We start from the raw sequence: 26,605 nt of genomic DNA, 5'->3' as shown, positions 1-26,605 counted from the left end.
ATTCAGTTCTTTATTAAATCAATCAGAAGGTGCCTTGGCCAAGATGTATCTTCACAGAGTACAAAAAGATTATCCCATAACATGTCCCGCAGGTTGAGAACTGCTTCCCTAGACACTGAGGGATGACTCTCCTTTCTAAGCCATAGAATGTGAGTCTATTTTCCTAAGTGTTGGAAGAAGAGTTTTCTATACGTAAGGCATTTGGAATTGGTTAACCCTGTCTTTCATTTTTAGCTTGTCTTCTTTAATCCATAGTAGCTAAGAACCAAAATATTTACTGATGTGTCTTCCAAAGACTAGTGCTTTTCTCACAGTTTTCCATTTTTAAGAAAAGGTTAGCCTTTTCTTTTATTCCCTCCTTTCTTCCTTCCTTCTTTTCTTCTTCCCTTCCTTCTTTCCTGCCTGCCACCTGTCCACCTGCCCTCCTTTTCTTCCTACTTTTGTATGGTAAATATGGCTGTGGATGTTCATCTGGGTATGAGTATGTATGCCTCTCAGTGTGTGTTCATGCATGCATTTGGAAGCCAGAGTTCAATGGTGGGTGTCTTCCTCAAGACTCCCTACCTTATTTTTTGAAATAGGGTCTGTTATTGACCCTAGAACTCATCAATTTGGCAAGGTTGCTGTCTAATTAGCCCCAGGGATGTGTCTCCTTCTTAAGCCCTTGGGATTATAGGTGTGTGATGCTTTGCCTGGCTTTTATGTGGATGCTAGGGAACCAAACAGTGCTTGGTGAACAAGCACTCTACCTACTTAGCCATCTCTCTGTCTGGGTCTCTCTTTGCTTTTAATTTTGCTTTATTTTATTTTTGCCATGCTTGAGATTTAATCTAGCAAACAGGTTGACTTTCGATTGAGTTCTAATTACTTTTCTGCTGCACACATTCAGTTATTTGCTTATTTAAATATTTAACAAACATATAACTTGTTTTTGTATTACAACTACTACATAGGCATGGACATTCTAGCAACAAATAAAGTTCAGTTTTGCTCTCCTGAGCTCGTACTCAAATCAGGGGGAAATGCTGGGAGGAATGATATATGCCTGTAAACCCAGCACTCGGGAGGCTGAGGCAAAAGATGAGAGTTAAAAACCCACCAAGGCTACATAGTAAGATCTTGTCTCAAAAAACTAAATCAGTCCAAACCAAACCAAACCTGAAAGACCAGCAAATAATATTAAATGAGGAAGACAGAAAAGAAGTGACTATATAATATAACAAGAGGTAGTAAATATTGTGAAGAAAAATAAGCAGGTATAGATGTAGTATTATTTGGGTTTTTGTTTATTCTGTTGTTTCCGGTATGTGGAGTTCTCCTTCCTTGAGCATAAACAGCTTCTACACAAACGGTGCTAGAATGAATGGCATTATCTCACAGAGCTCTAGTCTCTGGGTTATATTACTGATCCTTCAGATTTTATCAACGAAGGAAGTGATTTGTGAGCCAGGAAACAATTGTTTGCTTTTCATGGCAGCCTGCCTGTGGGAGACGGAAATGTTCTAAAGGCAGCCTGATTCTGTAGGGTAGATGCTTGTTTAATAAATTATAAATATATAAATAAGTGAAATTTAAAGATCATTTTTAAAATTGAGATGTCAACTGCTTTCTGTGCAAGCTCTGAGGAGGAAGGAAACTATACACTGTGTTTGTTTCTGTGTGAATTCATAAATGGGGACCTTCATACTTTCTTCTCAAATCGTTTGGAACAACTGGATCTTCCACAGCACGCCCTGCTGTGGTGGGGAGCAGTGCAGTCACCAGCATGCCAGTTGGGAGGAGAAGCCTGCTGAGTGTTCGTGTTTTCCCAGTATGGAGAATGGGACATGCACATCCTGTTTTTGTTTTTTGTTTTTTTTTTTCCTAGAACTTTCCCCTATGACCTCTCTACCTAAGATCTTGGTTAGTTTAAGCCATGGGGGCTCTGGTTTCATTGTGATGGAAGAAGATTATTAGTCACCTATAAAATAGTCTAAGGAACATTTTGACATTTAGTTTTGAGAGTAGGTGGGAGCCAAGTTAAGGCTTGCAATGGCTGAGTACACGTGTGATTGGGGACGAGTTTCTTCCACATTTAAGAGACTCCAGTTGTCAGCAGCATTGCTAATGAAGGGCTTAGCAGCCTGTGAGCACCTAGGGTTGCCTGATTATACCTACTACAATCATTCTTTCCTTCAAGTTCCTAAAGGGAAATAGACATACTAGGTAGTAACTAAAAAAAGACCAAAGCTAGATAATATTTTGTTGTGGTTGTTGTTTTACTTATCTGTTTATTTTGAGTGTCTGTCTGTCTGTCTTTACTTCTAAAGTTTGTACAATCCTTGTTTCTAGCCTAAAAAGTTGTCATAAGTAAAACATAAATGAAAAGGTATATGGCATCAGAAGCGATGTCGCTCTGTTGTTTCCCTGTGTTTTGAGGGGTTAATGGTGTCAAGAACTTGGTCTTTAGACCTAGACTTCCAGCACTCAAGTCCATTAACCAGATGGAAGATGTTGGGCAAATTACTTAGTTCTTCTGTGCTTCTCAGAACATCCATATCCAGTGTGGGATCCTGGGTGAAAAATTATTAATACAAACATTCGGAACAATATGAGGAGCATTAGGGTACTTAAGAATTCCTAGCTCTTGGAGCTAGGAAGAAATGGCTCAGCAGCTAAAATGCTTGCTACTCTTGTAGAGAACTAGAGTTTAGTTCTAAGAACCCATGCTGGACAGTGTATGAAGAGTTATGACTCTAGCTCCTGGGGAATCCCATATATGCTCCTGACTTATGAGGGCATCTGCCTACATGCATATGTATACACAGAGAGAGAGAGAGAGAGAGAGAGAGAGAGAGAGAGAGAGAGAGAGAGAGAGAGAGAAAGAGAGAGAATAATAATCAATAAATCTTAGAACAATTTTCAGCTGTTTGCATCCTTGTATATTGCTGCCTTTCATAGCTACTTCTCTGTTGCTGTGATAAGACACCATAGCCAAGACAACTTATAAGAGAAAGCATTTAATGGGGCTTACTATTTCAGGATGTTAGAGTCTATGGCACAAAAGTAAAAGCGTGGTGCTAAGAACAACTGAGAGCTCACATCTTGAGACACAAGTATGAGGCAGAGAGAGAACACTGGGAATGACACAGTCTTTTGAATCCTCCAAGCCTGCCCACGGTGAGCCACCTCCATCAACAAGGAAACACCCCTCATCCTTCCCAAGCAGTTACACCAACTAGGAACTAGATATTTAAACGTATGAGCTTCTGAGGGCCATTCTTGTTGAAACCACCACACTACTATAGCTTATATATTCATTGTGGATTTGAAACCCATATTCCAATTTAGTATTCTAAACCACATAGGGTCTAATTTTCTTTTAGGCAACAACTCAAGGAACCATCAAATTTACCAAGGACTACCACCAAATGACCAAATATCAGTGTCCCTAAGATCTTTCAACAAAACCAACTTAGCTAATGAATATATTTAATTCATTAAAAATTAAAACATGAGCATCAGTTTGTCAAATGATGATTATTGGAATATGACATACCAGTACGGTGTGGGACGTCCTTCTGTCTATGTGTTGCTTTTATTGGTTAATGAATAAAGAAATTGACTTGGCCTATAGCATGGGAGGAGGAAGGCAGAGTTAGAGAGAAGTGATGGAGCTGGGAACTTTATCTGGTAAGCCACAACCATGTGGCGATACACAGATTAATGGATATGGGTTAAATTAATATGTAAGAGTTAGTCAGTAAGAAGCTAGAGCTAATGGACCAAGCAGTGATTTAATTAGTATGGTTTCTGTGTGATTATTTCCGGGCTAAGTGGCAGGGAACCAACAAGTGGCCCTTCCCTCCATCACCAGTATTTTACAGCAGCAGAGCTAAAACCACTGGTGCTAGATGCAGAGGGAGACAGCCTTAGAACCATGTGGAGGACTCCTGGGCACCTCCCTGAAGTCTTGGATGCCTCGCAAGATGTAGACCTAATGTTACTAGGGTTTCCAAAAGTGGCCAAAATCTGGTTTTTCAAGTGTGAGTCTGCTGCCATTTGCATTTGGCAAGTATTTACCTATTGTCCTGGGCAAGCACAATCTATTCAAGGACTGGGCATGTGCCCCCATGCCTCCCACTTGTGAGCTCTACTCTGAATGTTGTGCTTGTATCTGCTAGTAGGTTATACTATCCTCTGGAGGATGGTGGTCACCAGGGTCCCCAAATAGTGCACTAGTTTGGAATTCTACTAAGTTATGAATTTGTACCTAAAATGTTCCAAAACTAAGAATAAATATCCTTTGCTCTGTAGTAAAAGTTTCTATTTTCAACATGGCTCCTGAGTGTCTGTGGCCAAATGTGAACATGTATTGTCTCCTGAAACAAGTAACACTTGGCGTTGTAAAGTCAGGGAGGGTAGCAAGAACTGGAGGAGGGAGCTGACTTCCGAAGCAAGAGAAAGAAATGTTGAGAAAGTGAAAACCTTACTAAATATTTAAGCTGGAGAGATTTGGGAGGTTGGCATTGAGCTCAGCTAAGGAAAGGAATTTTGAATGGAAACAGTAAGTACTCTTTTGGCTTAGGTAACGATAATTAGGGAAGACGTATATGAAGACATCTCTTGAAATTCCTGTTATATTTTACTTCATTTTAAAAGAACATTGAAGGGCTAGGAGCCTTTTTTGAATTATTAATTTTTAAGTTGAAATATTAATTGAATATTTTGGGGAGATGAAGGGTCACCTTACGAATGCCAAGAGACTGTGTGATATTTTGTAAGTTATCCTCAAATCTTTTTAATGTTTTAGATCCTTCAGATAGAGCGATGAGGGCACTTACTGCCTGGCTTTTTCTTTTTTCTTTCTATTTTCTTCCACATACCCAGGGCAAAGTTCTGCTCATTGAAAGTTCTTAATGAGTTCCTTTGAATTATTTAAATGTTTCTCAATTTTAAACGTTTATGACTGAAATGTGTTTCTTTCTACCAACTCTAGAAGTTGCCAAAGTGAAAGGAGGCACACCTCAGAGGAACTCAGAATACACTCTGGTTTTAAGAACCAAACAATGCAGTTCTTACTTTGAAATCCCTCTCTCTTTGTATATCCTTATCTTCTTAAAATATTTATTTGGGGATCTTATGACAGAAGGCTTTTTTCCCTAGGGTTTCACTATTTCCTGAACTAGACATGAAATAAAAACGCATTGTATTTCTCTTAGAATTCAAATCAAAAGATGTTGGCTGACAAAGGCCACTGCCTTGTTCAAAACAGAGGATTAGAAGCATTGCACTGTACTTGGGTTTAGTTCCAGGAATTGCTCTGAAATTGTCTTCAAAGTGAGGGGATGTGCAGACAGCGACTCCATCTCCCAAGCCTGAGGCTGGCTTGCTGTTGCATGGATGAGCTTCTCTGTCCCAGCTAATCTGCTGAATTCACCCCTGCCCCTTTGATCGGCTGTGCTCTCTTCCAGTATCTTCATGAACACGCCAACAGCACAGTTGTGGGATGAGAGCTTGACTTCGGTTGTTTAGATCATTTTGTTTGCCAGGAAGTTTTCCCTTCTGGCAATAGACAGCCCAAACCATAAAACAGAGTCCAGACGGCACAGGGCTTGTCAAATGAAAAGTACTTGGTTGGCAAAGAGTGAAATTTCACTACTAATTATAGATTCTTCTCCCTTATTAGTTCTTTTATTTGTCCGGCCTTTCTTTGGAAGCGCGATGTTTCTACATGAGAAATTCTCCCGGGGGAAGAATGAGAGGAGAGGACTTTAAAGAAGCTGGTGGCCTCCCTAAGCTGTTTAGAAGCCATTAGGGGTGATGGAAAAAACAAGCGGTGACATCTGTGTTTGTCTCATGATTCACAACAGCGACAATATACACAGAAAATATTTTTAAAGCTAATTTTCCAAACAAAATGTTAGGAAAATTTCTCAAATTCTGTTAACTTGTTTATTGTGCCCCACTCCATCTTGACTCTCTGGATGTACTTGTTTTGTTATTACATTAACAATTGAAATACATTTCTTATGTTTGTTTGTTTTCCTCTCAGAGGTGATGCATTTTCTATTCCAACAGGGATTCTCCATTCAACAATTATTTGTAAAGTACTAATTCCATGTAAGGCATGTCAACATAAAAAAAAATGGAAAGAAAGGAAAAAATGAATGGGCTGGAGAAATGGCTTAGTGACAAGAACACCTTACATGCAAGCGAGAGGACCTGAGTTCTGATGACCCCAGCACCCACACGCTTTAATAGAAAGAAAGTGGGAGGTGGCCACTCATGATTGTAAAGCAGTGTTGTGTTGAAAGAGACAGGAGGACAATTGAGACTTTCAGGCAGTGGGCATAGCTCCAGGTTCAGTGTGAGACCCTGTCTTGAAAGAATAAGGTAGAATGTGATAGAGAAGGAAACCCTGCCCCCCACTCCTCTGTCTGTGCCACAAACATATATACCACACACATGCAAATACACACAGAAGAATAAATGAAAACCAATTTACATATGCCCATAAATAATAATCCGTTAACCAGAATTCACTCTCCTAAGTTGACAAGCTATTGTGACAGGCTCGTGTGACTTACTGGCAAAGGATTTTGTCCTTGGTAAAAGCTGAAATATTAGTTGCTTCAGTTCACGCCATGTTCTGAATTTTCAACTCCACTCCAGTATCTGTAACTAGACCACAGATTCATTTTTCATGAAACCTTTGAAATTTTTATTAATTTTACTTTCTGTCCAGCATAGTCTCTTTTTGTAAGAAGGCTTATAAACTTTTTAAAAATAACAAGATATTATATATGTATATATATCTTGCAAATATATATGTAAATTTATCTTGCAAAAAATTTTATAAATATTTTATACCTGAATTTTCTCTAGATTACAATGTTAAAAATAAAATGGTAAGCTTTTGAATTAGACAGAGTTGAATTTTAGTTCTTCTGAGTGTTAGCATTCTGCTATAAACAGTGTCACTGTGTTTTAGAGTTTAAATAATTACATTTCTTACTGGAAGGAGCTAAATGTTGTTACGTTTTTAGGTGATCTGAACTCCTGGGATGTGGTCATTTGCCTGCCTTCCAGAGAAGCCGGTGGGAAGCCCTGCATACCCAGGGAGCACATGTGTCGACTAAGTCTACATCAAAAGGTAAACACTGTCAAAGTATAAAGATATTTTTTTCAATCCTATGGATATTATTAAAAAGGGAAAATTTTAGGCCTATATATTGTTGTTTTTAATTCTTTGGGGAAAGTTTCCTAAAGAGTTAGTTGGCTTTCTATCACTCCAACAAAGTGCCTCGGATAAACCAACAAATAAAGAGGGAAAATCTACCTCTGCATTGTGGAATTGACTCACAGTTTCAGAGTGTAAGGCCAAGGTTGTTTGGCCTTGCTGACCTTGAGCTAGTGCTGAGGCCTTGTGTCACGAAGTGAGTGTGTGGTGAAGAAAATTGTTCACCTTGTGGTATCCAGGAAGCAAGGAGACCAAGGAAGGAAATGACCTGGTTCCCAATATTTCCTTCAACAGCTTGTTCCAGTGGTCTAACTTCCTCGAGTGAAGCCAGGCTTCCCAAAGATTTCACCAGGTTCTAATAACAAACAAGCCACTGACTAACCCTTTACTCTATGAGTCTCTGGGGGCATTGAAGATACAACATGTAATCCCATGCCTTATAATTCATCTTATAATTAGAAACAAATTTTGTGTTGTTTTTAATATAATCTCCAGCTTGAGCTCTTAATAGCTTTTTTTTAACTCAATAAAGCACAGACTTTACCTAGAATTATGTAGCTTATTGCATGATGCGTATCCTCAATTCAATGATTCTAGTAGAAAAATATTTCCCATATAATTGTACTGACCTTTTCAAACTTAGCGTATACCCTCGTGAGCTTTAATTGCCAGATGAATCAACCCACAGTCCTCTAAGAGGAAAGCCTTAAGTGAAGAATTGTCTGAGTCAGATTGGCCTGTGTGCATGTCTGCGAGGGATTATTTTGAATAATAATTTACAAAGGTGGTCCTAGCCCTGCAGGCTATAGGCTGCAGAATCACTAGGCAGAGGGTCATGAGATATATTGGAAAGCTATCTGAGCATAAGCCCACGAGCTAGCCAGAGAGCGAACCAGAAAGCAACAGCCTTACTCCATGGTTTCTGCTCCAAGCTCCTCTTGTCCTGCTTGAGTTCCCATCCTGATTTCTCCAGAAAGTGACCTGGAAGTGTAAGTTGAAATAAACACTTTCCTTCCACGGTTGCTTTTGGTTGGAGAGTTTTATCATAGCAACAGAAACAGAACTAGAACATCATATTAAATAGCAAAAAAAAAAAAAAGTAATTATTTTCTCAACCTAAAAGTGAAATTCAGCATTTATTGTCTAGAGTTTGTGAATATTCATAAGTGAAGATGAGACGAAAACTTGCCCAATGTGCCAGTCATTATACTAGATGAGTTAGGTATTGTTGATACTTGTGACAAGTCTGGGAGGAAAGGGAAAAAACCCAGCTGGTTTTTATCTTCTAACTGAAGCTGCAGTGCCTACCCTAATGACGCAGTGGCACAGACAGGCTAAACAAGCTCATTTTTCTTCTCATTTTTTTTCTTGTAACTTTTTACTTCTTTGACCTTTAGGCCGAGAACTTTCTTTTTGTGTGTTAGGGTTTTGTTTTTACAAAGCCAAAGTTTGGTCTTGAACTCACTATGCAGTCTAGACTTGGCCTAAAATTTGCAAAAGATTTCCTGTCCCAGCACCGCCCACTCCTGCCCCAGTGTTGAGACCTTTGTATATCTGAGTCATTTCTTCTTTTCATTCCTCCTTTCCCCTTTCCCCTCCTCTTACTTCTTCTTTACCAGCTTCCTCCTCTGTCCCCTCCTCTTCCGCTCCCCCTCTTTCTTTCTTTTCTTTCACTGGCCTGAGATCCCTAGCACTATCTGTAATCACAGCCATTCCATGTCTGTTTTCACCACACTTTCTCACCTTATGCTTTATGACACCACTACCCGAATCTCAACTACCCTTTATCCTTAAAGATTCTCAAGTCTGCACCTAACCCGCAGAGCAGTCTCCCAGGCTTCAGACTTGCACATGCTTCTCCACCTGGCCTTGATGCCCCACTGATGATGCCTTAAGCCCAAGCTCCTTAGCCATTATGTCTAGTCAGTTATAATATGACCAAGTACTCATTCCCCTCTTATATTATAATCTGTCCTTCATCTTCACACCTTCCCTCTTTTTTACTAACAAACACACAAAATAAGTAGATAACCCTGAAATAGTCTGCAGAGAAGCTAATAAAAGAACCAAGGAGAAGGAATGAAATGCTAACAAGAAAAAGATGCCAGGGCTCCTAGGAACTAGCAAGAGCCAAAGATTCTTACCGCTCCTGGTCACAAAGAGGTAAACAGAAGGAAGGGCTCAGCCCTGAGCTACTGAGAGCCAAGAGACCCACTTGACTGGAGGGCAAGCAGTTAAGTGAACAGCATGTCACTGTACCCTACCACAGGCCTGCAGAGAGGGTGAGAAACAAAACTGCTCTCCTCCCACTCTTCAGTTCCTCTTCCATTGCTCCCATTGGCCCAACACAACAGTTAGTCAGGAAGCAAGCATCTTTGTGATGTCATCCATAAAAATTAGCCTGGTGGAAACAGCAGGAGGGGGGTCTAGAGAACAGAACAGTGAGTACTTAACACAATTAGCTGTCAGGCATTCTCTGTACCCAGAGTCTGCCCAATAGCACCCTTCTCTCACCTTCATTTAGCTCCAGGATCATACCAAGTGATAAACTAATTGTCTTTCTCTAAACACCTATGCTGGTTTCTATCACATACCTTCCTCTCCTTCATCCTCCCACCTCCTCTTCATCCCTCCCTCCTTCCCCTCCTCCTTTCTTTTCTCCTTGTTCTTTTCCTCCACCTCCTCCTTCTCTTTATCCCTTCCTTAATACCCTTTCTCAGTCCTCTCAAGCTCTGCTATTTTCAACAAGGAGGGATGTTGTCTTCCTGACAATATCTTTTCAGTTTGTCACAACCAGGAGAAAAATGTGCTATGGTCAAAGCCAAGGATGCTGCTAAATACTGGTAATGTTCACACCCAAGAGTCATGAAGCCCAATACAGTGTCAAAGCTGAGAAACCCTGAGGACCAAAGTCTCCAAGATAAACTCTTGGTCTATCACACATCACCTAAAGGATATCATCTCACTTGATCTCTGTATTCTTTGGTGTGTTTTAGTAAAATATGAAGGAGTTAGACACCAACTTTAAATTCTCAAGAAAGTCACAGGACACTTTGTGGTAAGGCAGAACCAAGAAGCATAGCAGAGATGCTGGGTGCATGTATAAAAGGAGGGTGCTGGGGGGTTAAAAAGTACAGGGTCTAGTATTCTGAGATTACATTCCATGCAGAAAATTATGGAATTAATATAGTATTTCCCTAGGTATCCTTACTCACCTTGCTCTAAGCTTAGCAGACTAAACAAACACGATACATTTATCAAGAACAATAAATTAGCATCAATTCAAACTATTCACAGAATTACAGGCAGTACTTTGATATTTTTAAACTTATGTCATTTCTCTGTTCCAGGATTCAATCTAACACCCTTGTTAGATACAGTTTCAACTTGTCTCGGTTGTCCCTGCCAGTCTGTGTGTTTCTCAGTCCTCTTTTCCCTTAATGGAAATGACATTTCTGAAAAAAAATGATTAGGTATTTAGTAGAACGTGCCTGGATTCGATTTATTTAACAATTTTTCACAAAATTATAGAGTTTTTTTTTTTTTAGAATGCCACTGTGGTTATTTGAGTGAGAATGGCCCACATGGGTTCATATATTTGAATATTTAGCTCCCAGTTTGTGGAACTGCTCAAGAAAGATTAGGAGGTGTGGTTATATTGGGGGAAGTGTATCCCCGGGCAGATTATATTAGGGGGTGTGGTTATATGGGGGAAGTGTATCACTGGGCAGACTTTCAGGCTTTGAAAGCCCACACTCGGCCTTGCCTCTCTTTCTCTCTCTGCCATCTACACTGGGGCCAGTATGTGATCTCTCAGCTACTGTTCCAGTACCACGCCTGCCTGCCACGAAGGTCATGAACTTACCATTTGAAACTGGAAGCCCCCAATAAGCTCTTTCTTTTATAAGATCCTTGGCCATGCTGTTTTGTCAGAGCAATCAAAAAGTAACTAAGACATAGTCTCAAAAGAGATTAGTGACATTAACACTCCTTTAAGTTTTTGTGTGTGTGGCTCTAAACACTCCTTGGTCTTGTTTCTCTTTTCATCAGACATAGGTATTATCTGCTGCCTGTCTTCATCGTGGAACTACAACTTTTCCTTTGGCTTTGTAAATATTTTGGATGTGATAAATTGAAACTATGCAAATATCTTGTTTTTTCTGCAAATGTTGGGACAGAAATTTTAATATCCATCACGCATCTTATCAGTTATCAGTATTATCCATTTTAATGGTCATTTTCTGTTTCCCCATTCCTTCTATAATTATTATGTGAGAATCTCCTATAAGGAAGATCTTTTTCTATGAATATGCCATGTCTGAGTTTGTTTTATTTAAAAACAAGTCTCATATGGGATTATTATTTTTTTGCCTAGAAGATTATTTACACTAAATTTAAACTAACACCATTTATCAAGATGGAGGCCACCACCTCTCATGATACCTTCCTTGCTGAACGTACTGTCTGATTTTTTCCTTTATCAACTCATTCATTCATCTGTTGGTGCATTGATTACCTCACCTATCCATTTGCCATTTCTACTTAGTGAACAGCTGTGCTGAGCCTTGTTTAGGCACTGAGGAAATGTAAATTCACAAAACAGACATAATTCCTTGTTCTTGGGGGGATTAGACCCTTAGCAGGAGACAGGTAAAGGAAGGGCCCTAGTAATAGTCCATGTTAGATGTCGAAAAGAACCAAAGCCAAAATTAAAGAGAGAAAAAAATTAGTTGTTGAACTTTAGATGCAGAGGGTAGGTTCCATTAAGAAAGTGACATTTGAGCTGGATGTGGTGACTCACACCTTTGATCCTAGCATTTAGGAAGTGAAGGCAGAAAGATCTCCGAGTTAGAAGCTAGCATGGTCCACAGAGTGAGATCCAGGACAGCCAGAGCTAAACACAGACACCCTGTCTCAACCCTCCCCCACCAAAGTGACATTTGACTTTAGCCCTGAAGACCCTGAGGTCCTAGTGCCAGTGACTCGAGTAAAGATTACAACACAAAGGAGAGGAGAAATTGGCAGTAGGTAAAAGGAGGTTGTCTTATTTTTGTTCGTTCTGTTTTGTTTTTTTATTGTTTTCAGTTTGTTTATTGTGTTGAGTTGTCTTAGTTATTTTTCTGTCATTGTGAAGGGACACCTTGACTAAAGCAACTTACAAAAGAAAGCATTTAACTTGGTGCTTGCTAACAGTTTCAGAGGGGTGAGTCCTTCCATGACAATAGGTAGGAAGGCATGGGGCTAAGAGTTTCCACTGATCTAAAAGTTGGAGGCGGGGTAGGCGAGACTAGACCTGGAGTGGCCTTTTGAAACAACAAAGGCAGTGACACTCCTCCTCCAACAAGGCCACACATATTAATAATTCCCCAAACAGTCTACTGATGAGGGATCAGACATTCAAATGTATGTGCCTATGGGAACCATTCTTATTCGAACCACCACATTTGTGTTTTGCCTGCATGAATGTCTGTGTAACATATGCAAATAGTACTTGCAGAGGCAAGAAGAGGAGTCAGATCCTTTGGGGCTGGAGTTACAGAACCAATGTGTGGGTCCTGGGAATTGCACCTGGGTCCTCTGGAAGAGCGGCCAGTTCCTTTTAATGCTGAACCATCTTTCTAGCCTGCCTTGTATGTATTAGGAACACAAGAATTCCCATATGACTGAAGGGAAGTTAGTGCAGCAGGAGCAGAGTTTACAGATGTTCTTGGAGTGGGGACTTACATACAGTGACATGGGAACCCTTTTAAGGACCACAGCTTTTGTTCTTGGGGAAATGGTACATTTAAGGAATGTTTTGAGTAGAGGAAAATTGGAAGTCACGTTGTACTTTTACAGGCTTTGCCCTGGCAGCTGTGCTGAAGTATTTCAGAAGCAATGACCAAGGGAGGAAAACAATTACTGATATGATTTAGCCAGATGAGGGTAAATCGGACTAGCTGAGCAGCAGTGGGCATGGCAAGATGTAAGCAGAAGATTCAGTGGTGATAGAAATAAGAACTAACAGTAAGCAAAGCAACACTTGTGTGTTTACTGTGCACCAACTCCATTCTTAGCATTTCCATATGTATTGGTGTATTTTCTTTATAGCAGAAGAGACAGTAGCACAGAGATAGATAGATAGATAGATAGATAGATAGATAGATAGATAGATAGATAGATATAGATAGATGATGATAGATAAATGGTGGGTAGATAGATATATAGATAGGTAGATAGATGGTAGACAGATGATAGATAGATAGTAACTAGATAGATGAAAGACAGACAGACAGACGGACAGACAGACAGACAGACAGACAGACAGACAGACAGATAGATAGATAGATAGATAGATAGTAGCTAGGCAGATAGATAGATGATAGATAGATGATAGATAGATAGATAGATAGATAGATAGATAGATCGTAGCTAGATAGTAGATAGATGATAAATAGACAGACAGATAGATAAATAGATAGTAGATACATAGATAGATGGTAGACAGATGTTAGATAGTTTTCTAGTTGTTTAAGGCCTCTTAGTTAATAAAAGAAATAATAGGATTAACACCCAGGAAGTCTGACATCAAATACCTGTTTTTTCAATCAGAGAAACTGTAAAATCAGGTATTCAGGCAGTGTCCTGACAGCCTAACCCAGGGAGTATTCTTAATAGGTGAATTCTCAATGACACATGTAGATAGCTCCACTTGGTAAAAATAAGTAAATTGAAACCTTATGAGTTGTGACTTCTGTGTGTATACAACATATTCAAACCAGAATTCATTTCATATTTGTTGGGATTGTTGCAGAATTGTCAATCATTTTGGAAGGAACAATGGTACCAGATCAGATTATGAATTAAAACTTTGCAATCAGTTATTGGTGAAAATAATCATAAGGTTTGTAACAGAGAATGAATGAATGAATGAATGAATGAATGAATATCTAGGAGAATAGTGACATAGATTAAAAGTCAGTTTATACTTGAGATTTCCAAAGGGAGGCCTACTGTATGAGGTAACTGTGCCTTCACTAACTGGAGTCCTTCCGTCTCAAGTCGATGGGTGCTAGTGTTTCAGAAGCAAAGGGATTCGTTCCCAGCTTTGAATATTTGTAGGATTAGCAGCCACTAAACCCAGATGCTGACTTCAGTATTTGGAGAACAGAGAACGTCTGACATGGCTCTTCCTGCAAAGCATGCAGGGCATTTCCTTGATAATTCGATGGAATGGTTACTATGTTTGGAAGACAGAAGAAAAAGACTTTTCTTTCTTTGAATATCTGGGTTTCCTAATTTTCTGACATTAATTATTTTCCTTGTTGATGACCTTGAACAGTCTTGGGAGAAGGTCTCAGTCCTTACAGAATAAAACACATGGTCATCTGTAGAGCTGAAATGAGCAGACAGCATATTCTGTAAGCTCCAGTGTGGTGTTCATGTTAGATTCATTTTAGAAAGACCAGAAAAAAATTTCCCATCAATTTCCTATTCATTTTAAATATTTCTAGTTAAAATTCATCCTCTTTAATTAGTTAATGCTTTTGCAAGGGTTTTATTTTTTGAAGTTTATAAACACCTTCCAAATTATCAAGATTCCTATAATGGTTTTGCTTTTTTGAGTGAAAAATGCCTCAAAAGAAGTTAGACTTTTATTTTTTATGTTGCTGTTGGTATGTGTATGTGTGCATACATGCACATCTGTGTATGTGTGCTTGTATGAATGCTAACATTTGTGAACGCATGTGTATCTATATGTGTCTGTGCATACCTATGGAGACTCAAGTTGATGCTTGGTGGCTCTTTTGATTGCTCTCTGCTTTGTGTATTGTGGAAGGTTGCTATCTAAGCCCAGGGTTCTCCAATTCCAGATAGTGTATCTAGCCATCTTGCTCTAGGTATCTTGTCTCTGCCTCCCCAGTGCTGAGATTACAGGAAGGTCACAACATGGGTGCTGGAATCTGACCTCTGGTTATCTATTGAGTCACTCTACAGACTTGACTTTCACTTTTGCTCATGATAATTTGCAATAGAAACAATTTAGATACATTCATTATGAAATAAGTTTATGGAGGTGTATTTGGGAATTGAAATATTTTAAGATGTGTATTTCTGTCTTCCCAATTGTGTCTTTGTAGATGGAGGCTGCTCTGTTGTTTTCCAGCTGCCCAGCCCCAAAATAACCACACCGAAACTATATGAATTGCAACACTGGTTGGCCAATTAACTTATGCATATTTCTAGCTACCTGTTATATCTTATACTGACCCATTTCTATTTATCTTTGTATTTGTAAATGGTTGTGGCCTACCAGTAAAGTTCAGTCTGGATCCGGTGTCTGTCTCCTGCAGTGGCTACATGGCTTCACTTTGACTCCACCTACTCTCTCTATAAATCTCTTCCAGCCTGGCTATATTCTGTTAAGCCATTGGCCAAAAGTAGCTTCTTTATTAACCAATGGCAATGAAACATATTCATGGTATACAGAGGGGAATCCCACACATCATAGCTTTAAGAACTATTCCAGCAGCGAATGTTACTACCATTTTATATATGCTTTCTAATTCTGCAAAAGGAGTTTTATGCTAAGGAAAGAAAAACAGCAGTTTCTCTGTCTTTACCTCTCTCACCATATATGTATCCATACATAATCATATATACAAACATATATGTATAGAGGATATTTAACCTCTTTTAAGATGTAGACACGTGCTCACTCATATTAATATGCATACATAGAGACACACATACAAGTTATGTGCACACACACACATGCCTGAAAGCAAGAGTGTTATTAAAGATTATTTTGACTGTTAAGAGAATATTTACTATGGAAAATGTAATATCTACTTTGTGACGTTGACATTAATGGAAGACACGTACATGTGAGACCACTGAAGTAAATGAGAATTCTCTATGACTTCTGCTCAATTTTGTAAAGAACCCAAAACTGCTCTTTTTAAAAATAAAGGTTAAGTGACTGAGGAATATTTCTCAGCAAAGCACTTAAGTGACAAGTAGGAGAACCAACTTGACTCCTAACTACCACATATAAATGGCTGATAGAGTGGCATACCTTTTGTAATGTCAGCACTGGGCTCACTGGCCAACCAATTTAGCCTAATCAGTGAGCTACTGGCCAATGAGCTACCTTATGTCAATGAAAGTAAATGGCATTCCTAAAGATGATAGTCAAGTTAGCTCTACCACCTCTGCATACATGGACAAACATGAGTATGTGCATTGTTCCCCCCACAGGTACCTGCACACACATGAACACATATACACATAAAAATATAATTAAAAGTAAATGCTATTAAAATAGTTGTTGCAATGTCATGCTGGAGAAACTTACATAAGTTAGCTAATCCAGACAAAACTCCTTTGACAATATCAATATTCCGCATGATAATGATGCAAGTCTTCCATATTTTGCAATATACATTAAGACAAAATTCGTCAGACTATGAGAGGCATTGCTAACTTCAACAGTCAAATATGTGGCATAATTGATTTGCAGTGACTGTCTGCTGAATGATACACTTAAATGGTTCACTTCTTTTGCTGAGTTGGCCAGTTTCACTTCCCAGTTTTGTGTTCACTTTCAGAGCTGAAGGGAAGATGACATTTTTGGTGTCACATGTCACCACAGCCATATACCACCACAATTATTTTTGGCTGTGTGTGAATGCTGAAGTCACACCATGAAGGGAAGAGTGGCAGAGAGTTATTAGGTGAGGGATAGGAAAATAGAAGCTAGAAGTTTAGAGCAGTACTTGCCTTGGCTTCCCTTGCCTTTGGGAAGTGTAATCTTTTCATGATGTCATTCTGTCTAGCACTTTGTGTGATGACACAGTCTAAGAAGATACAGCACATCATCTGCCTTGGCAGTATCTCCATATCTTCTCAGGGCCACTTGTTCAGTTGCAAATCCTTCGAATTGGGAGGCTTCCAATGCTTCCTGATTTGGCAGGAGAAGAAAGTAGAGCCAGTGCTATAAGCTTCCTCCTGATTGGGTAGGAGAGGACGGTATAGCTAGTGCTGTAAACTTCCTCTTGATTGGGTAGGAGAGGAAGATGGAGCCAAAGCTGTAAGTTCCACTATAGCCCCTTATGGGTTCTGAGTCCCTTAGAGGGCTAGTACCTGCACTAGTCCATGGTCTTCAATGCTGCTTCTGTAAGTGTTCCTTCACTAAAATTTCTATTAAGGCATTAGCAATTGAGCGATTAAACTAGCTCCATTTTATTCCCCTTTGAAGCTTTGGGCACCCTTAGATACTTCATGTATTAGCAGTAATCTCTGCTACAGCTTCCCCATGCTTTTACTGTCCTCTGCCTATCCCTGCAGTTTGTCTGAAGAACTCTAAACTGGTGAACCAGGGTTTTAGGAAAGTCCCTGTTTCCTTACACTTACTCTAAAAGTTACCCACTAAATTTTCCTCTCCAAAATTACCCACTTTTGATTTTGAGAAATTTAGACACCCCTAAAACTCTAGGTGCCCCGCATTGACAGCTTTCCTAGACATCTAGAGCAAACACAGGTTAGTAGGGGAGACAGAACGCAGTGTTTAGGAATGCTGTCCATGTCTAGGCCCAGAGTTGTTCTACTTACAGGACCTGGACTGGGGCTTGGGCTTGTTCTCCTTGGGCAACGGAGAGTCTGCTCAATAAATGAAAAAGTTAATAGAATTCCATGTGTCAGGGAAGTTTTTATCAGCCTGGGTCAAAGCACTCTAAACGAATCATTAGTGAAAAAAGCTACAACTCATTATAGAATCAATCAAAGTGGAGCTTAGATATTCAAGACTCTACATGCTTTATTGTACAAGTGAAGAAATTGAGAACAAACAAGCAAATCCTGCTCAAAGTTAGGATTCTGTCAAGTGCAGAATTAGCATTCCTTCCCTGTTTTGTTCAACACAGTTGAGTTTTATCTAGTCATGCCAGCAGGAAGTGTGGAAGAAGCTATAATACTTTGCTGGGAGACAGCGAATTAATTTCAAAGTAATCAATAATGCCTCAAGAATAAATCTGATCTCCAAGCTAATTTAAACAGAACTCCCTTCCCCCACCTCCCTCCCTCTCTCCCCCCTCTCTCTTTCTTTTCTCTCTCTCTCTCTCTCTCTCTCTCTCTCTCTCTCTCTCTCTCTCTCTCTCTCTCTCTCAAGGTTTTACTATATTTGGTATTAGTTTGGGAGAATGTAGTTCATGTAACTGGTTGATCAAACTGTAAAGCCACAAGAGGAGAGAATTGTTATATAGAATGGTTTCTGTTCTTCAAATGGATGCAATAACAATGTCCTTCATTATGAAGTAAAGACTGTGTGTGAGTCTTGGCGCTGAAGATATGAGTGTACAAGTCACTGTGGCCTCTGGAACTTCAGTTACTTGGCTTTCTCATCCCTTAGTGATATTTTTGACATGTACAACTATGAATTTATGTTACTATATTTGGCATAAGTATGTATTTTTATTTATAGCAGACATGATAGCTTTGAAATAAAAAGGGTTTCCCAAGTTATTCCTAAATATTCTGAAGATTTCTGAGGGAAAATTTCTATTTTATGTAATCAGATCAGCGACTTTATGATTTCTGACTCAAGTGCTCACTTGCAGATTTTTATGGTTGAACGTGGAAGAAGCAGATGACTGATAGTCACAGTTTGCTCTCTTGTGCTCCCTGTCTGTCTGTCTCTCTGTGTCTCTCTGTGTATCTTTGTATCTGTCTCTCTCTCTTTTTCTCTCTCCTTGGCCTCATCATTTGTGAACCCTTAACTCACTAGGATCTATTTCATTCTTTGCAGATAAATGTATTACCAGAAATACAGCCTCAGCTTTGCAGAAAAGAAGGCCTGTGTCAAATGATCAGAAGATTTCCAGGTAACTGTTAGTTTTCTTCTTGATGCATGAGCATTTGACATCTGGAGGCTTCTATATAAGTCACAAATAACAAGGCCTCAAGGCATCGTCCCCAGCTTCCCCTCCTGTCAACTCCACCATCACAAGTCCTCCCTAATGCCCAGGCTGTGCCAATGGGAAGGCCCTGTAATACCTCATACTAGGACAGCTGGTACTTTAGTCTTTTGTTTTTTCCCTCTGGCTTGCCAGGTGTCTGTTTTTATTTGTCTTATCTGTTTATTTTTAAAAATTATTCTGCCTTAGTTTAAAAATGATTGTTGTAGCTCTTAGTTATATATAACTTGAGTTTTTAAAAAGATTCATGATTATGTCATTGCGCAGTTATTTTTGTTTTGCTTTGTCAACTTGAAAGGGTCATCTGGGAAGAGGAAAGTTCAACTGAGGAACTATCTACGTCAGACTGGCCTGTAGGCAAAACTATTGTAGTAAGGAGGCCACTTGATGGTTCCCGGCTGCTCAGCCCCAAAATAAACACACATAAATAATATTATTTAAAACACTGCTTGGCCTATTAACTCTAAATTCTTATCGGCTAGCTCTTACATTTTAATTTAACCCATTTCTATGTAATCTTAGTAACACTGCTCCAGCTGTGCTACAAGGCTTCTCTCTGATTCTGCCTTCTTCCTCCCAGCATTCAGCTTAGTATTCCCCGCCTAGTTCTGTTCTACCCTATCAGGCCAAGTCAGTTTTCTTTATTAATTAGCCAATCATATTCACAGCATACAGAGGGGAATCCCACATCAAACTGTGGGACATTTTCCCCCTTGATGTTTGAGATGGCTCGCACAAATATTGGCTAGTACCAACAGGGGTGGGTCGGTTGGTTCTAGCTTATATAAGAATGCAGCTTGAGCATGGAAAGCAAGCCAGTAAGCAGTACTTCTGTGTGACCTCTTCTTCAGTTCCAGCCTTGAGTCCTTGCCTGAATTCCCTTTATGGTAGACTACAAGCTGTGTGGTGAAACAAACCTTCCTGAGTTGCTCTTGGCCATGGTGGTTTATGATAGCAGCAGGAAGCACACTAGAGCAGAGATTCGGTTCTCAGAATTTTGTTTTTTCTTCTCTGAAGTCCTCCCCCTGTGTTTAAGGCAGGACAATCAATGAAGTTCTGTCTTTACTGTGTCAGGAATTTGGGAGAAAGATCACTACCTCCAGTCCCTGCACGGTGCCATGAGTGGAAAAGATGTCAGAAGGGAACTGAGCCTCTAGAGATGAAATCAGTCTTCACAGATAAAGTTATAGCCTACCTTAGAACTCATTGGTGAGAGTACTTCCCATTTCTTGTCTAAAACCCATTAATGTTTGTACCCTTAGGAAATGTTTTCCAACATAATTAAAATTTAGATCTGCATGACTTTGCTTCTGTATTTATTAATTTATGCCTTGGTGGAGTCAGAAAACTGGCTTTTGCGTGGGGGTTTTTGCCTCCCAGTCAAGTGTCAGACTTGTAGGCATGTCTCACTGTACTGAGGGCATTCTCCTTTCCATTTACCAAGGTTGAAAACGAAAGCAAATTGGTAATTCTTCTTTAAATTGAAGACATAGTTCTAAGGTAAATAGTGAGTGGATTTTGTTCTGTTTGTGTTGTTTCTCAGCACAGTTATGTGCAGACTATGCAGAGCCGACGACATAGTCATGACTTATTTATTTGCTTGCTTGCTTGTTTGTTTTTAAGCCGAAGACTGGATAGCTCAGCCTGGTCTCAGATTCCCTGAGTGGTCAATACTATCCTTGAATTTCTGATCCCCCTGCCTTTACTTCTCAAGTGCTTTGGATTTAGGTGTGTGCCTAAGATAGAAGTCTCCATGTCTCCCCATTCTGTCTTTGGTGCAGGGATAGGAACGGAACCAGAGCCTTGGCATGCCAAGAAAGCATTCGACCAGTCAGCTATACCTCCAATTAGCTTGTTATTTTATAAAAACATAATGTGGGTCTGTAGAGAAGACTCAGTCAGTAAAACATCATCTCATAAGCATACATACCTAAGTTTGATTGCCAACATCTATGTCTTACCAATTCACTAAGCCCTAGGTTCAATCAGAGACCGTGTCTCAAAAATAAGGTAAAGAGTGGTTGTGGAAAGACACTTGATGCCAACCTCTGTCCTCCATACATAGATGCACACACCCCTGCACATACATACATACCCTCAAATTAATAAGTAATAAACAAAAAGAATGCTCTTCTGGTGTAAGTAAAACAATTATTTCTACCACTAAATATTAATAAATATCAGAGTACCTTTAGTTAAGATAACTAATGTCTGCATTTTAAGCACAGCTTCCAGGTTTTAACTTGTTGTTTTGGTGTTGCTATTGTTGTTGTTTTCCCACTGTAATTTATATGTAAGGATGGTTGTTCAGAACAAAAGCCTTTTAGTATCATGGAAAATAGAAGGACAGCATAGCAGTGAATGAGTGTTTGTGGTATGAAATATTTTTAAATACACACACACACAAACACACATACGTATTCCTCAAGAAAGTCTGATGTGTTATATTTTTCCTTGCTTTCATAAAATTAGGAAGGAAGCATTTTCTGCCTTCTTTAGTTTAAAAATGACTTTACACTGAAGAACATCACCAATTCTAAAAATATCTAACCCCTTTATTCTCTATTCTCTCTCTCTCTCTCTCTCTCTCTCTCTCTCTCTCTCTCTCTCTCTCCTCTCCCCCTCTCTCACTTTCTGTTTATCTCTGTGAGTAGCAAGATAGTTTTGTGAAATCATATCTTCTACCATGTTATCTTTTTGAGTTGAAGATAATCTTCTTAAGAGTCTAGCTTTAAAACCATGGACCTACAACACTATTTTTCTGCTTTAAATTTTATAAACAGTAGCATTTATGATGCTTCGGTCTATGGATACACAAAATATTATATAAACTTATTCACAGACTGAGACTAATTGGTTTGCCAAGAATGTTGAGTATTTCATAGTGAGTGCAGACTGGATAATAACACCCTGTACTTAGTATATGGGGTCATTCAAAAGTTGGGTCATTCAAGGGCAGAGGAGAGCAGTGTATGACCCTATTCCCTTACTCAGGAGATGAGGCATGATGGTGAATTTGAAGCCAGCTTGACTGGTTACACACTGTCTCCAAAAGAAAATCGTGAAAATAAGAGAATGAGTATGAAGCATTGATCCACTGCTGAGCCCACTGGACTGCAAAAGACAGCATCAACACTATGGGATGCACAAAGTACTGGTCAATATCAGTGGGTCACAGACAAAATTAATATTTTTGTACCAGAGGGTGGGGGGGAAAGATTTGTCTTATTGGAGAGAACAAGGAGTTGACAGAATGGTAAGGAGGTAGCTATATATGACATACATGTGCGAAGTGAAAAGACTATGAAAATAAGAAGATGCATATGGAATATTTAGCATAGCGCTTGCAATATAGAAGTGCTCACTTAGCAGCTATTATTTTTAGAGGGAAAGCAAACATAAAAAACAAAATTAAATATAATGCTATATAATATATTTTGTTTAAAGCCAAAATAACCTGTGTCGTTTTAGGCTGTGGATTATTCAGAGCTTAAAATACATTGAAACCAGAGGTTTTAGCCTTACTTCTAGTTAGCAATATGAATTACTCAATTTTATAGATTTTATTTGGTGCTGCTTTTGTTTTCAAATCTATGAATGTGGATAGTGGGCCTATTTCATAATTTAGTTTTAAAAATCAAGTGTATTATATGTGCATATATATATATAACATTTGATTTAAAAGTAAATCTTTCTGTATATTATACCTAATACTTATACTTAAAAAATGGAGGCTGGACTATCCCTATTCTTTTAAAAAAAAATTGAGCAGCAGCTTCACCTTAATCAATCTTTTTCTCTTTTTAAGACTGATCTTTTTTTTCAAAAATTTTATGTTTCTGGGAAAAGCTGTGGCAGGTGTGAGATTTGCCCTTCTTCTCAGCTCACAAGGCATGCATGCGCCACACTTTTCTGGATATGGTCTGATGATCCGAGATGCCTAAGTCAGAAAGAAAGTTGCATTTGCAGCACTAAGAGCTCAAGCGATCCCCAGGGTCTGTATCGGTTCTCTTCACATGGCTGGGTGACACCTGTGAATGCCATGGTACGCATGCCAGGAGAGGAACTTTATACATAGAGAGTTCGTGTGTAGCAGACAGTGAGCTCAGCTGGTACAGTCCTCATTTACATGAGTGAAGCTTAGATGCAGCGCCCAGCTCTGCATGGACACAGGCTTGTTGGTGTGTGCCTCTAATCCTAGAGGTGGAGGCAGGAAGACCAGGAAGTTGCAGGTCATCTTTGAGTACTTAAGGCGCTAAGGACAATCTGAGCTAGCTTAGACACAAAACAAAACTTTCTCTCGTTCCCAGAGGTGTCATTTCTGTCTTCCAATATTAAATATCCATTATATAAATATCTTCAGAAAAATAGTTTGGAAGAAAAGTTGTTAATGTATCTGTAAAAATATGCCGAGATATGAAAGCAGCATGCACAAGTGTGTCCATCAGTTTCGGAGATTCATGACAAGCTCTCTTTCTGAAGCGCAATCAATCTTCAGTCCTGGGTCCCTAGTAGTCTATGACATTGTTTCTGTTTATTAGTGTATATGAATATTGAATTTGGAAGTTGCCGGTAATGTTGTAGCATCCCAGAATTCCATAGAGAATTGCAGTCTAGCACTTTGTCTTCAAAACACATAGATATCAACATTCTGAGAAGAGTGGTGGACAAGTGGATGGGTGAATGCACTTGGGACCCAGACAAGCGAAAGAGCAGAGTTCTGGCCAGAAGCAGAAGTCCAGTCGGAGACAGCACATAGCCCTCTCAGAATGTGTCCCTTCCCCAGCCAGCATCTACCTGACCTTAGCCGTGTGACTCTCATGGGAGAGCACACACCCATGGAAAGTTTCCTAGCTAGCGAAAGATTTATTTTTGTCTTGCCATTTAATACTTTGCCTTTTGTGGGGGGAACATTTTTATAGTATTTAGTTGGCTCAACTTGTTGTTTGTGCCTTTTATGAGGTTTGCTTTTTTTTTTCCTTTCGCTAAAAGAAATTGCTTTCCCAGATTTGAACTACAAAAACATGGACATAAGAGGACTGTTCTCCAGGGCTGTGAGTTGTTTTTATTCTTTTTAGTGCAGCGTCACCATCCAAAGAGCCCTGGCTTGGAGTGTGCCAAGGCTTTTGTTTTGTTTTGAGTAATTACTTTAAAGTAATTTGTATCTTGGGTCAGAGTCCTGGCTTTTATGTGAACTTTTAAAGAGAGACCAAGGTGTCCCACACACAGATAACACTTGGGTCATTTCAGGACCCACGGCCCCATATCCTTATTGCCTTTCTGTAACATGTCAGTTTCTTTAAAAGGAAAAAAGAAAGAAAATCTGTAACAAATACATTTTTATACATTTGCTACTTCCAAACAGAATACAGCTCTATAAAATTCCAATTATTAATTACCAAGTATCAGATAGACCATTAACATAACATAATTGGAGTTATTTTTAGCACCGACTTATAATGTTTATTTATAAAATATATCCCAGGTCTAATATTTCCAAGGTTTGCCTTTCTCAAATCCTGACACTTCCCTCTGTATTTTCTGTGAGCTTCTAGATCAGCAGTTCTTAACCTGAGGGTCGCAGCTCATTTGGCAATTAAATGACCCTTTCACAGGGGTCACTAAGACCGTTGGAAAACATAGGTATTTACATCATCATTCATAACAGTAATAAAATTACAGGTATGAAGTAGCAATGAAAATAATTCTATGGTTGGGGGCCACCCCAACATGAGGAACTGTATTTATTAAAGGGTTGCAGCATTAGGAAGGTTGAGAACCACAGGTCTAGAGACTTTTTTAAGTCCAAAAACAAACAAACAAACAAACAAAAAAAACCTCTTGCCTTCAGTGATACATGTGATTATATTCCTGATGAAAGACATTTCCTCAAAATAAAACTCTCACCTTTTTTAGTATGACTTGAGCAAGACAATAGCAGAAAGTAAGATGATGGAACTAATTCATACTAAATCACATCCTCACTCCAGGTATCTTTCTTAGATATAGTTGCATTTTTATAAAAGAAGTTTACAAGCTCACTGAATGTCTAACTGATGGTATTTCTGGAAGTATGTATAAATTTCCTTTCAATTCTTCTCTGGCCACCTATCCCCAAAGCTTATAGGAACCATCTACCGTTCTCCATCTCCATAGTGACCAGGTCAAAGCTCTCACGTTCTACCTGGTAAGTCCAGCCCAGTATCTACCTTATAGGAAGAGAGATTTTATCCCACCCTGCGATAAAGAGATAAAACAAGCCTGTTAGGTCTGCTGACGGAAGTCTGTGTATTAAGAGCCAAGCAACTGCCTCTCCAGTGCTCTGGTTATCTAGAACAGCACTCACACCCCCAAATGTTTACAGGGGCCTGGCATTTGCCATAACAAACACATACATTTGAGAAGCCAGACAACTGACACAAGGATTCTATCTGGCACAGATAGGGGACACTGCAGAGGACCAGAGGCGATGGCAGGGAGTTCCAAAGCCACTGTGTCTCTGAGCAGAACTGCAATGCTGGAAGTCCCTTCACAAATCGCATCCGTAAAAAAAAAAAAAAAAAAAAAAAAAAAAAAAAAAAAAAAAAAAAACTCAGCGATCCCTGGATTCTCTCCAATGGGCCCATTCTCCTCTGTCCTCTCTTCCACACACCCTCTCCTCTCTGCTCCCTCTGCCCCAACATGTCTTTATATTTCGTCCTTGGTGAGTCCAGCTTCTACCTCTAAAACAAATTCTAAAAACACATTCTGCTTAGCCCTAAAATTGATGAAGTTGGATTTTCTAGTAAAACCTTAATTCAATTCTGATGTTGTGAGGGAAGAATTTCAAGTCAATCGCTACTATTTCTTCTGGCTATCCATCAATATTTAGATTTTTCACCATACTGCATAAGAAAGTTATCCATGGGTTTAACTTATTCCTCCCAACTCGTTTTCTTGAATTCTGAGTTTTGTCCAGAGAGTTGCCCCGTCATCATTCAGAGCTCCTGGCTACCTGAGATCATCATGTTCTTGGCTTTCATTTTACTGGCCTTCAGTTTTTTCACTTCCATAGTTTTCCTAGACAACTTACATCAGTAGAGTTGATAATTTGAAAGCTCCAACTAGCTGTGCACCTTGGAATCACAGCCTTTCGGATTTCTTTTTTCAGAACCCACTGAGTTTGGATATGGATTCTAGAATACAAACAGCATTTGCCTGAGTAACGCTCCTGGTACTCCCAAGTTTTCAACTCTCAAGTGTATGTTATTTTTTTGTCATAACCTTTCCCAGTCTAACCTGGACCGCTGTCAGTCACGAGAAGTACTTCTCCACAGCACATTGTTGTATCGCTCTCCCACACCCGCCCTTAGACCACCAAACTTACAACTCATATAACAAGGCATTCTCTGCACCTACACAAAAAGCACAGGAGGAAATCACCTGAGTG

General features: G+C 39.4%; 1 protein-coding gene across 2 annotated transcripts in view; it reads left to right on the top strand.

Annotated features, from left to right (window-relative positions):
- Cped1 (cadherin like and PC-esterase domain containing 1) overlaps positions 1-26,605 on the top strand; it is a 295,142-nt gene that overhangs the window by 58,097 nt on the left and 210,440 nt on the right. For both annotated transcript variants that reach the window (XM_050145850.1, XM_050145851.1), the window contains 2 exons: positions 7,029-7,135; positions 19,008-19,083. In XM_050145850.1, the coding sequence (XP_050001807.1) occupies positions 7,029-7,135; positions 19,008-19,083 (183 nt within the window). The remainder of the gene's footprint in view (positions 1-7,028; positions 7,136-19,007; positions 19,084-26,605) is intronic.

This window comes from Alexandromys fortis, unplaced genomic scaffold (assembly GCF_014885135.2).
Source record: "Alexandromys fortis isolate MF-2015 unplaced genomic scaffold, M_Fortis_MF-2015_v1.1 scaffold_34, whole genome shotgun sequence".
NCBI classification, from domain to species: Eukaryota; Metazoa; Chordata; class Mammalia; order Rodentia; family Cricetidae; genus Alexandromys; species Alexandromys fortis.
Note: the sequence above shows the minus strand (reverse complement) of the source record. Positions and strands in the feature narration are given on the sequence as shown.